Genomic DNA, 13,038 nt, shown 5'->3' with positions numbered 1-13,038 from the left:
AGCTGTCATCCACAATAGCAATGTGTCAGCTAGTTATATTAATACAAGGGATCATACTTAAAATACAATTAACATAAATATGACTTGGATTTGAATCAAGTCTGGTCTTTCGTCCGTCTACATCAGTCTTTGGAATCTTTTACGTATACTTGAGGAATATTTATTCCTATTTGTAGCACTTAACCGTATCTATATTGATTAAATTCCGATTTTTGTTAGGTAAACATAAGATTTTTTTTCTATTTTTCTCGGGTAAAATGAGAATGCATTCACAGTAAATGCATTTTAGATATTTCAAAATTTTAGATCCATGAAATAATAAACAGAACTGTGTAGGGAAAAAAAAATAAACTGTAAAATAGGGAGAAACTGAACAGAAATCAAGATCAGAAGGCCATTGAAACAGTAAAAATCGGGTGCAGAGCAAATACATACCTCGATAGACATCAGACCTGTGTCCAGGTGTCCGAGAGGAGTAAAATATCCCTGTGATCAGGTGCCCTGCTGGAGTAAAAACATCCTGTCGACGGTTTGCTCCTGTCATGGTTTTAAGGACAAGCCCATAGACATTTCAATGTGTAAAAATGGCACAACAATCAATATGATTTAAAAAAACGTTTATTGATTGTATTTGCTATCAAAGTCATTGTATTGACCAGGAGAACTTGAAAAAATAATGACTTTAAATGAAATTGTTTTATCAAAGTGTTTGTCAATAATGTGCACCGTTTCAGAAAATGTACCAATTTAGAGCAAGCTGTTGCATATTGAATGAACTGGCAGACATAAACATAACAGTATATGATACCTAAGTCAGGATGTTGACGATAGAAAAAAAGTTATCTCATTAATCATAAAGTTTTATTATAAGGTTACCATTAGCATCTTTTTTCAACTAAAACATCCCAGTATAACATTATAGATAGATGTTTTAAACTCTGTTGTATACTTAATTTAAAATTTACTGGGATATACCGAGTTGACAAAGGAATAGAAATTACTATTGTTCATTGATAATACGTATGTTGAAGATGTATCTAAATAACAAATTAAAGGCCACAGCTTCTTTGTCTCATATACAAGTTTTTGAATTAATCTGCTTAATATGAACACAAAAATACTAGTAGGTCTGCTCATAAGGGGCTCAAAAGGCACACATGATCTCCAAAAACTACTTATTGTATATTGTTAAGAGGAAACTCAAATATTTTATACATAAATGAAATATATGGAATTAATAAAAGATAGACTAATGCATATTCAGTATATTTTTGCAAATGACCAATGAAAAGTAACCACATTTACGAATTTTGTTTTATATATTTATTTTTTTTATTTTATTTTATTTATTTTTTTTTTTTGGAAAAAAAAATAATTTTGCAATGGTTTTATTACGTGTCGAAAATCGTTTATCGTTTCTCTACTGAAAAGAACAAAAAATCATATATACATGCACTACGTGTGCTTGTCATTATTTTGGTAAACATAATGCAAATGATTCTCAGAATAAAAAAACAATAACTAGCATTTCTTAAGTTTAAAAATGACAAGACAAAGATAGCATTCATTCAAACGATGCTAGCATATCCATTTCCATGTATATTACATATATTCATGTAATTTGTGATCCCCAATAAATTTTATTTCAACGACTCTCCATTTTGTTTTACGGTTATTTTATTTCCGTGATTTTATTCTCCTTACGCTAAATGTTCATTATGGAAGAAAAGTTGCTATCTAAATGACGGTCGATTGTCATTGAAATGTATCGGAGATAATAAAAATTATTTCATGACAAAGATAAGCCATCCAATTATACTTCAATTAAAAAATCAATTAGCAAATGTTCATTCTCCGATTTCATTGAGATTCCTCTTCATAACTTCCTTTCACTATCACTTCACAAGGATCTGTTTTACCCTCGGTAAATGACCGGCTTTTTACGACTGGGTATATGAGCCTCTAGTCAGTAGTTGACACACTTTTAAAACCGTGTCATTGATTTCACCAGGGAAACTAAAATATTGGTTAAGAGAGCAATTATTATATATTTCCCTGTGCAAATAGAGCATTTACGCCTTCTCTGAAAATGATATGATGTTTTTCTTGCGTGTTTTCTTATAATATTGTTTCTCATTGTGATGCTTTCCTAGAGTTGCCTGTAATTGGTTTCTCTGCTCGGTAAAAGGATATTATGTTCAGTGTTTACTGTGGCACGCAACGATGGACTCATAGTTGCTTTTTTCATTTTTGTCGCAATCATTTAAGCTTATTTGGAAAGCGGTTCAGAAAAAAAGAATTTCATAATTAATCAATGTTATATTTTCCCGCTTGTTATGTGTGAAACTCTGTGAAAAATTATTACTTAAAAAGGAAAGTAAAAGAGTACCAAGCGTTTTAATGATGATATTTATTGTTATTTCATGATGTTAAAATATTCTAAACAAGATAAAAATAACGCAAAGATATAAACACCTTTATTTCATTCATTAGACTATTTTAACTCTAAGCTTTAAGGATTCTATTTTTTTCTTTATTCCTCTTGAGAATCATTCATTTATATCAAACATTGAAATTACATTCAATGATTCTCAGGAGTATAGAGCATGTTGAGCGTAAGAAAAAATAATGACGTCATGTCGCGCCAAATCTGGCTAGAATGTTATCGAATCACAGGACGATAAAAAGGCCATTTTACAGTGTTCTGCAATTGATATCAGACGTCAGTTTAAGGATGGGAGATGAAATTCGATGCAATTATTCATGCAATGTTGGGAATCTACTTCTAGATATTTTGCTGCATTTTGTTTGAAGGGGAATATATGAATTTGATTTCGATATATAGAGTTAAGAGGTAATAAACATGAAGACATAATGTTTAAATACACTATACAACGCCTGTATATATACGATATGATACAGCATACTTCCTGTTCATCCAGAATTCTCTGTCTTTATTCCTCAACATGAAGACTAGAATCACGTAATGAAAGGTCAATTCCGACAGACAATTGACTTATAGCAATGTCTATTTCATGTAAATCAGGGATTTAACAACAATTGCTCTATTTTATGACATGATTTACTTCGTTTGATTTTACATAGATTTACTAGCTGGACATTATTAAGCAAAAACAGAAGAGAAAAAATTAGACTGTAGATTGATCAGAGATTTACATTTATTATATTTAATTGTGTATTTAAAAAATACTTGCATCTTGCACTCATATTGAAATGTGTTATTCTTTTTTTAAAAGTTACATTTAGTAACATTCATTTGAAATAATAAAAATACACAAGTCACAAAATTCAATCATTATCATATTTAATATGCTTTCTTCTATATACAATAAGCCTAAAATTAATAAGATAATTTTTCGTAATTGATAACAATGGTATTGATTAAAATGATAAACAATATTATCACAACTCTATATAATATATAATATAAAATCTAAATAAAACAGTTATGTAACTTAGGTCTAGACTCACAAAAAATTGCCAAACAATTAGACATTAAATTTGCAATTATGTCGTGTTCTAGATCTAGTATCTTTAGAAAAATTACAAAGATGATCTTAATTTTAATTTGACATTTTAAAAGAACTAATTTCTTGAAAATATTGCATCATAATTGATCAAAAATATTGGCAATAATTGCAATTTTAAATAACTGCATGGATTAAAATCAAGTTTAAAACAATTTCATTGATTTTAATTTAACAGTGTTCTCTTTATTATTAGCTAGTATTGATTTGGTTGGAGATGGATTGTCTACAAGGGAAATCATTTTTAGCAATATGGGAAGTAATGTTAAGTTAATTAGGGTAAATTAAACTTGTCTTTTTAATTTTTTTTAAAGCGGATATTTGTATTTCAGAGATCTCGTTGAAGCCAAAATGCCTGGACCTTCAACGTTCCCTGAACCGGGAGGCACACCGGACAAGTTCTTACGAGATTCCCAACTTGATTCTGAGGAGGGGCCAGACATTTGACATGAGCATCCTCTTTGATAGGGTGTTCTCAGAGCAGGACGACACTATGACTCTACAGTTTGTCACAGGTCAATATAACTTATAATTATACAATATAACTCACATGTTGTGATAGTGTTTGTGTTTTTGTTCCAACATTGAGATATGCAAAATGAGTGAGACATAGACGTTTAGAATTTGTTGGTTGAAGTTTAGCATTTTTTCACGAAAGGTTTCAAGGGTTTGCTTTTTAAAAGTACGTTACATGTATGAACTTCCTTATTTCAAGGAGCTAGATATGTGATTGGTACAACTACTAGTATATCATGAATATGCTTTTTCTGACATTCAATTTTATGTTATATTTTATTTCTGGAAATTTGAAACGATACTCATGAATGATATATGTTCTAAATGTATTTTCTTTACACATAGCGTAGGAGTTTAAGTTTTTTTCACTTGGAAAGTTAAAATAATTTTATTATATCAATAATAGCAGAATGATTGTTTCACTTTGTTAAGGAAGACTACATAACTGCATGTTAAATTTTCAATTTATTAGGACGAAAACCAATACAAAGCAAAGGAACCGTTATATCCGTCCACAAGGTTCGGGAACTACAGCCAGGGACCTGGGGTTATCAGGTTACAGGAGTAGATGAAAAGAAAGTCAACATCAAAGTATGTACATCTGCAAGTTCCATTGTCGGCAAGTACCAGCTGTTTGTTGACACCATCCACCGCCCAAAAGATGGCGCTCCACAAAAATGCCGTCACTGCCACCCTGATGACGTGTTCATCATATTCAACCCGTGGTGTGAAGGTAAGGATTCATTTAAGGAATAAGATATCATATTCAGAATGTTTTTGAAATACGATATGTGATCGAATTATGAGCGTTATTATAGTTTTGATCACAACCAAATTCATTTCATATGCCAGTGAAACTCTAAAAATTGTCTTCTTTTTCTTATACAATTTTTAAAGCGAGTAAATTACTGACAAACAAGTTGTTGAAACAAAAATATCAACAGTCTTGTTTAAAGTAATCTTTTCATAAGTTATCTGGTCGACTTTTGAACTTTTCAGGAAAAACAATTTATCATTAAGTCAAACTCTGACTGACCTTTTTCATACTAAATTGTATATACTGCAAATTATGGACGGATTTTACCGTTATTTCCCGATCAGGACAAGGAGCACACGGCGGATGTGACCGGTCCGGTAGGCAGGGTATACTTATTCATCCATGGCACCTGATCCCACCTCTGATTTTTTTTAGGTCCGCTTTTGCTCTGCTCCAATTTTGAATCGTTTGATGGACTTTTAAGCTTGGAAAGTTTTTATTTTCTCCATATATTCCATTCTAAAAACAAAAACTTCATTTTTATGGAAAAGTACACAATTCTTTGTTTTCAAATGCTGAAAATATTAGATAACTTTCGCTATACATCATCATCAAATCGCCAAATTTCACCAGGTTTTTGCTTGCAACTTTTAGACAATTTTTAATATTCCGGAAAGATTTCCCCGGGTCATACTCGAAATGTCATTATACTTGAAATGCCAACATGTGGATATTCTTTGATTTTTTTCATAGCGTACACGTACTTTGTTTTGCCTAAATGTTGAAGATATTAGTTCTGATGTCGGCTAGAATATTAACCAAAGCGATTGCAATGACAGACTTTTGTACTTGAAGTCTTTTTTCCCGTTTAACCACCGAGGAATAATTCAGACTTCAATTTACAAGAGGCTTAATTCATCGATATCCCTGTCATTTAAGAGTCTTTATGCTCTGTTTTTACTCTGTGTGTCTACGTGATTTTCCCATGTTAGATTATTTTTTTTTCAGAAGACAAAATTTATTGATACATTAATACCTGTATTAAAGGGGCATGAACACAGTTTCAGCTAAAATTTCAAAATTTATTTTTCCATTTTTTTTTACAAATATTTAACTAGGGTCTTTCTAATGATCATCAAAAATTTGAACGCCAGTAAATTGTCCAGATACAAGGCAGATTTAGAACTCTAAACCTCTGCTATGTAAACAAGGCTAGGTCATGTTTTTGTTTACACATATTAATATACTAATATATGTGCATTCAAAGTTAATTTTAAAAACGATTCGACAGTTACTATTGATTTGCTGAACTTCATATTGTTATAAATATGATTTTTTTTTTATATTTAAACAAAAACAAGGCACGAGCCTTGTTTATATTATGAAGATTTTTAAGTTCTGTATCTTGTTTGTGAATAAAAAATGATGTTCAAATTTTTGCTAATCAATAGATGATATCTTAGGTAGGAATTGTAAACATTAAAATTGATTTTAAAAAATTATTTGAAACTGTGTCCAGGCCCCTTTAAAGAAATGTGACATGGTTTCTAAAAAAAAAATGAAAAAGTAGTATAATTGATACTTTCCTGATGAAGGAAAATAACATGCTTAACTAATCGTTTTTAAGGTTGGGATGGAGTAGGGGTTGGGTTTAAAAAAATGAAAATGTTTGAATACTTCAGTGTAGGTAGATTTGTCTTTACTTCAAAGAATTAAATACTGCCTTCTTGTATTTAATGTTTTATGCTTGTGTTTAATGTTTTAATAAATCCTATATTTACATACAAAACATAAAAAGTCAAAACTTAAATTGTATTTCAGCGGACTCCGTCTATTTAGAAGAAGAGACACACAGAGAAGAATACGTCCTGAATGAGACGGGGCGAATCTGGATGGGAACCGTTGGCAAATTCTGTGTTCGGCCTTGGAATTTTGCTCAGGTCAGCAGATACACTTTGTGTTAAAATCGTCTTATCGTCTTTCATGACGTTTGTTTTCTTCTGAGTCTGTTTAATTTTTTCCCAACAAGTTCAAAACACTTTACACAATATAAGTTTGGAAGCAGTACAGATACAGACCTTTAAAAACATCAGAGAATCATTCAGGTGCAAGGGAGAGTAAAGCATCCCCTGTCGACCGGTCACGTCCGCCATGTGCTTCCGGTCATGATCGAGCTAGCTAAAAATTCCGTATTTAAAGGTTGTTTCACTTTTGATGAAACAGAAAAGAAGTTTATAAGCTGAATTAAGACATTGAATAAAAAATAGCTTTTTATTTTATTCTACTTTTTGACTCTCATCCATATTTTTGTTTATATAATGTAATGAACAGTTATAGTTGACTATTATAGAGATTCCTTATGTCTTTTAGTTTGATGAAAAACGACATGTTTGTTTGATGGATAAACAAAATGTTTGAAATTTTTAGTTTGATGATGTTTGCTTGATGGCTGCCCTATCGATGATGGAAAAATCTGAACTCGGTGATCCAGCCAGAGGGAATCCACTTTTGGTGGTTAAAGCTCTCAGCCGAGTGGTAAGTTCAATACGTTCTTAACAAAATCAAACATCTAACTACATGTACATGTATGTCGTCTCCTACAGCTGGTTAAACTTAGACATGAATGAAATATCTTTACAGCAAATTATTAAATCATATAATGCCAAAAATAAACACAAAGTAGTATACAAAGTTGATGCTCACAGATTGTTAAGGAAATATCAATTTTGATGAAAAGGGTTCAGAAAAATATTATCAATATTGATTCCGCAAACTAAGTCTATATAACATTTTTATTGCAATACATTGTAGTTCCAAATATGCTGTAGAAGGTTAGTACATGCATTCTTTTACCTTATCTTGAACAGATTAACAATAATGAGAGAGATGGCGGGGTATTGGTGGGAAACTGGTCTGGGAAATATGATGATGGAGTAGCCCCGTACGCATGGAATGGAAGTGCTTCTATCTTAGAGGAATTTCTGAAAAAGAGGAAAGGGGTCAAATTTGGACAATGTTGGACTTTTTCAGCAATAGCAACTACGGGTATTTCAATTACACAGCATTAACTATTAAGCTTAAAAAAGAGACAATACAGCCTTTATTCGGTTATGGGTGTGGTATTTCAGACGGCCTAGTTCAATTATTTTTATTTTAAAAGAAATCACTTGGGACATTCTGTTTATCCATTATAGTGTCACATTTCCTTGTTTTCGTTGATTAGCCTTGTATTTTGTTTCAGTATTTAGAGCTCTTGGGATACCGACAAGATGTATCACAAACTTCCGGTCTGCGCACGATAGTGATTACAGTATACAAATTGACAACTTCTGGACGCCGGAAGGAAGGCCTAGAAAAATGATGGATGACACGATCTGGTTATTACTTTTTAACTGACATATTTATTATATCCTTTGGTTTACATCACGTTAACTTGATTAACTGTCGTAACATGGAACAAGATATAGATGTTTACTGAAAATAGTTTAAGCACTACCGAATCGGAAAAAGAATCCAGAGATATTTTGAAATAATTGTTTATTTTGAAATAATTGTTTATATAGTTTAAATATTTGTTTTATAATTTTACTGTCGTAGAACGAAAAAAACTATGGCACGTACAGTGGATATCAAAATGTTTCATAGTTGGTAATGTTTTTATCTATTTTCCCCTTTTCAAAGTGAAATATCGAACAAATACTTTTCAAAAAGGGTATGGGTCTTTTAATACTAAAAGATATAAATTTTATCATAGAAAAGATTTTTATAAAGTATAGTAAAAAGCTTTTTTAAGTATATATATATATGGCTTCGTAATTATTTGTGCATTAATGAACAATGGAGCAGAACCCGTTTTACAAATATATGTCTATAAAACATTTATTTATTTCGTAATATTTTTACATCATCTTTTTATTATTCTTTAACAATAAGGCAAATGTTTGAAGATGTTAGTTATCCTGTAGAGCACTAAATATACAGTTATGCTTCATAATTTAAGTGAATACCATTTCGATTATCAATAGATAATCATTTTAAAGTTTACGGTTTTCACTAAACTCCATTGATAAAACAAATGATATACCTGTAGACACGGATTAATTCTGTGCTTTTAGATGCCTCCAACGTCAGTATTTTTAAATATCTTATTGTGGATTTCGATGTTTGGTATGTTAAAGTGTGATATTTGTTTGGGAATTTTCATGTTAACTTGGTTTAATATCTTCTAAGAGATTTCCATATTTGGCATACTTAATATTTAGAATGGATTTCAATATTTGGTGTACCTAGTATTCATGGGGATTTCAATTTTGATATGTTAAGCACATTCTGAAAGATTTTCTAATTTGATTTTTATGGTCCTCTCATATATTTCACTCTTTGATATGTAAAATATCGTCTTTGGGATTTCCATGAATATTTTGATGAATACTAGAATCGTTTAATAGATTTCCATTTTCATGTGTTAAACATACTTTATAAGATTTCAATATGTGATATGTTTAATATCTTCTTAAGGATTTCTGTGTTTGGCATGTTTACTTTCTTTCAAGGATTTCCATGTTAGATACATTTATTATCTTTTTAGGGATTTCCATGTTTGGAATGAGAGCTGGTTCCGGCGGCCAGACCTTCCAGACGGGTACGATGGTTGGCAAGCATTTGATTCAACGCCACAGGAGTGTTATGAAGGTAAGATTTGATTCTAACAGTTCTAATTTTTTATTGCAAGATTCTCATGGTACAAATTGCCCCCTGTTATTAGCAGACCTATTTTTTATTCAAGTGAACCAGAATTTGTCCAGAAGCTTGTGCAAGAAAAGAAGAAAACACTTGTTGTGGCTTTCAAGTGGACATTTAGATATATTGACGAAGTATTGTCAATTGGTTATTTCCATTCTTATGTCGATACGATATATCCCGGTGAGCTTGAAATAAAAGACACCAAAGCGTATGATCATGACTTACACACTCCTCCATTGCACCTGATCACACGTCTGATGTTTTGGAAGACCATGTTTTCTCTGCCCCTGTTATGTATATCTTGATGAACTTTTGAGGTTGAATACTGTTTGTTGTCTCCATATATTTTCATTTCAGAAATACATCTGATTGGAGTACGTAGTTATTTTATTAGAAGTTTAGCATACAGTACTGAATGTATCTTTATGAAAACTGTTTTTGTGTAGAAGGTAACAATTAAAAGGAAAAATTCTAGTTCTTATCGACTATAAAACATATAAATGTTAAATGAGATATCAGATGATAAAAAAAATTATTGTCCTTTTACTTTGACTTTTTTTTTCAATTTAATTCTTCGAATTCATTTTACTAGTATATAGAAAAAAGGGATGTGTGGTATAATACAAATGAAGGCAAAACCTTCTCAAAGGAAGAACATGCTTTTTGCATCTTTATAATTCTGGGCTCATTTAATCACAAAAGCAATCATTTAGACATTTAAGTTCCCACCAAAACAAATCGCGTGTGTTATTCCATCGGACGGCCGGATGAGTGAATTATCTCGGCAGGTTTTGTTCATTTACGTCGGTAATCAATCGTACTTTTTGTGTCTCTTCTTTTCCTGGGAAAATCTATCAAAATTAGATTGTGTAAACCCATTCAAATCCAAGCCTGACAGATAAGAGAGAGTTATCAAATTATTTCAGAAACTTACGCTAAACATGTCTTCTTTATCCGGGGATTAAGACAATTGGATCCGATTCTAGATTTATTTTTTTTTTTTTGGTTAATAAGAAAAAAAGCATTCCAGAAGGTATTTTAAATAAACTCCAATGAAAAAAAAACTTTGTTTAAATTGAAATGTACACAGTGTCTTATTGCTTTACATTACAACAATATAAATACAACTGACATTAATGCTTTAAACAAAGAACCGTAGGAAATATATGCCTTGCATGACTTTCTGAACCCATTACTTAAAATATAAAAAAAAAACTATAGAATACAGCAATATCTTATTTAAGATGAATCATTGTAACAATAATTAGCTCTTTTTTTGCAAGATTTTATTTTGAAGTCTACTTATCAGCCCAAAAGAACATATTGATGCAAAGTTTAATATATTTTTTGTATTTTTCATACTGATTTGCTACTTTCCCTATCAATTTTAAGGTGTTTTCACATGTGGGCCTTGTTCCGTTCGAGCAATACATAATGGAGAGTTGTATCTGGGTTTCGACACCAACTTCTTGTTCGCAGAGGTAAACGGGGACCGCGTGTATTGGACGGTAGACGCGGATGGCAATATGGAAGCCGTGTACAAAGACTGTGACGTAGTGGGCAAGTTCATGAGCACCAAAGCAGTCAATACCATATCTCGAGATGACGTCACATCCAAATATAAACATGACGCAGGTATTTCAACGACTTATTATATCGAAGTCATTAAATTTTACTTTTCAATTAATTTGCTGATAACATTTATTCTTGCACAGATTCTATAGAGAAGGCAGACGTCATCTTGAAAGCCAACAAATTCTGTGGCCGCACAGACGTTCAAATTCGGAAACCCTCAGCTACAGACGTGAAGTTCAGTCTTAATGGCGACGTCCAAAAATCCGGAGACATCGACGTTGAACTTAAAATGCTGAACACCAGCGAGGAACCGAGGATCGTAGAAGTTTATATGATTATTGTTGGTACTAAATACACCGCTGTGCCTCTTTCTGACCTAAAAGATTCTAGTTCCACAAATGTTCTGGAACCAAATAAAGGTGTGTTTACCTATTTGCATACAATCGATAATGTATGGTAGGGGGCCCAAAGTTGCTTGTTTGTTGAAGTAAAAGAGAGAGAGAGAGAGGTTTATGCTAATACAAAATTTATCATTTGTGTATATAAAACATCTTTTTTCATTTCAGACTCCGTATCGTCCATTAGTCTGAAAGCAACAGAATATTTTAATTCTATCGACGCAGATAGCCATATTTCTGTTTATGTCATGGCATCAGTAAAAGAAACGCAACAAGTATACATCAAACGGGAAATATTTCGAGTGGAACAGCCAAATCTAGAGCTTAAAGTAGGTAACAACATAACCATCAGTTCAAAAAGTTTACATATGTATATTAACAGACAATTACATTTTGTGTCAATACATACTCATACAAGTTAATTAACGCTTTTGATGTGTGTTGGCAGACAGAGGGAAGCGCAGTTGTTGGTAAACCATTTGATGTGATTGTTAAGCTTGTCAATCCATTGTCTATTCCTCTAACTGGTGGGTCGATTTGTATGGAAGGACCAGGAATGGTAAAACCATCATCCGTCAAAATTAAGTAAGTTTTCCTGCAATTTTTAGTAAGTATTGCCCACGCGATCTATCGTTATTTCTGTGTCGGTATTAGTGAAAGAATCCCCAGGGAACACTTCAAAAGGTTATTATAATACGTTCGTGCTTTTCATACCGGTTATACACCATAGAAGAACACGCTGAAATAAAAATTCCTCAACTATCATAATAAGGTTTCACACAGTAAATAAATATTGCATCTTTCTCCTTCCCATGGGGCATCTGATTGAATTATGTGGAATAATTTCGGTAAAAATAAAATGTGAATGATCATGCTGAAGATGTAAAAGAAATTAATGTGTGTTAATTACAGAAAATCAATTGGTCCTAATGAGGAAATTCGGGAGACAATACAAGTGAAACCCCGAAGGGCAGGAAGAAGGGAGATAATCGCTAGTTTTCAGTGTAAACAGCTGTGTAATGTGACTGGTGTTGTTGAGGTGGACATTGTTAATGAGAGTAAAAACTAACCGATAGCAATAAAACCAAATACGAAAGGAGCTAAACAAACCATTCACTCACTATGTTACTCAAGTGCTTTTTGTATTTATTTTTTATTAAATTAGGAAAATAACATAAAGTCAATTTTCCATTCTGCATGTGAGTCCTTTTTTGTACAGAAACCATTTCAAAGATTGGTATGGAGAAAATGTATAAAAATTAAATTTGAGAGTATGTTCAGTTAAGCATGCAACAAAATGCTACACAGTTCGCCCTCAGGATAACATGTTCTTAGGACTATTTGTTGTCTTCGAATTAGAACTCGTTTTAGACTTCTATTGGAAACACAGGCGTATGGTTCACGCATTGTAATTATTTTGAAAAACAGCAACTTTTAAGCTGTATTATTTGAGTTGAAATAGATACATGCAATCATGTGTAGTTAATTTTGAAATTTATTT

General features: G+C 31.9%; 1 protein-coding gene across 2 annotated transcripts in view; it reads left to right on the top strand.

Annotated features, from left to right (window-relative positions):
- LOC134253697 (protein-glutamine gamma-glutamyltransferase K-like) overlaps positions 1 to 12,733 on the top strand; it is a 29,055-nt gene extending 16,322 nt beyond the window's left edge. For both annotated transcript variants that reach the window (XM_062736282.1, XM_062736287.1), the window contains 12 exons: positions 3,881 to 4,063; positions 4,537 to 4,797; positions 6,643 to 6,761; positions 7,249 to 7,356; positions 7,689 to 7,866; positions 8,063 to 8,198; positions 9,410 to 9,513; positions 10,957 to 11,199; positions 11,280 to 11,558; positions 11,706 to 11,866; positions 11,986 to 12,122; positions 12,450 to 12,733. In XM_062736282.1, coding sequence (XP_062592266.1) covers positions 3,881 to 4,063; positions 4,537 to 4,797; positions 6,643 to 6,761; positions 7,249 to 7,356; positions 7,689 to 7,866; positions 8,063 to 8,198; positions 9,410 to 9,513; positions 10,957 to 11,199; positions 11,280 to 11,558; positions 11,706 to 11,866; positions 11,986 to 12,122; positions 12,450 to 12,606 — 2,066 coding nt within the window. In that variant the 3' untranslated portion in view covers positions 12,607 to 12,733. The remainder of the gene's footprint in view (positions 1 to 3,880; positions 4,064 to 4,536; positions 4,798 to 6,642; positions 6,762 to 7,248; positions 7,357 to 7,688; positions 7,867 to 8,062; positions 8,199 to 9,409; positions 9,514 to 10,956; positions 11,200 to 11,279; positions 11,559 to 11,705; positions 11,867 to 11,985; positions 12,123 to 12,449) is intronic.
- The last annotated feature ends 305 nt before the right edge of the window (positions 12,734 to 13,038 follow it).

The sequence above is a fragment of the Saccostrea cucullata genome, unplaced genomic scaffold (assembly GCF_032062105.1).
Source record: "Saccostrea cucullata isolate Sc308-1 unplaced genomic scaffold, CSIRO_AGI_Scuc_v1 ctg319, whole genome shotgun sequence".
Lineage (NCBI taxonomy): Eukaryota > Metazoa > Mollusca > Bivalvia > Ostreida > Ostreidae > Saccostrea > Saccostrea cuccullata.
The sequence above is the reverse complement of the archived record's forward strand: the minus strand, read 5'-3'. Positions and strand labels throughout refer to the sequence as shown.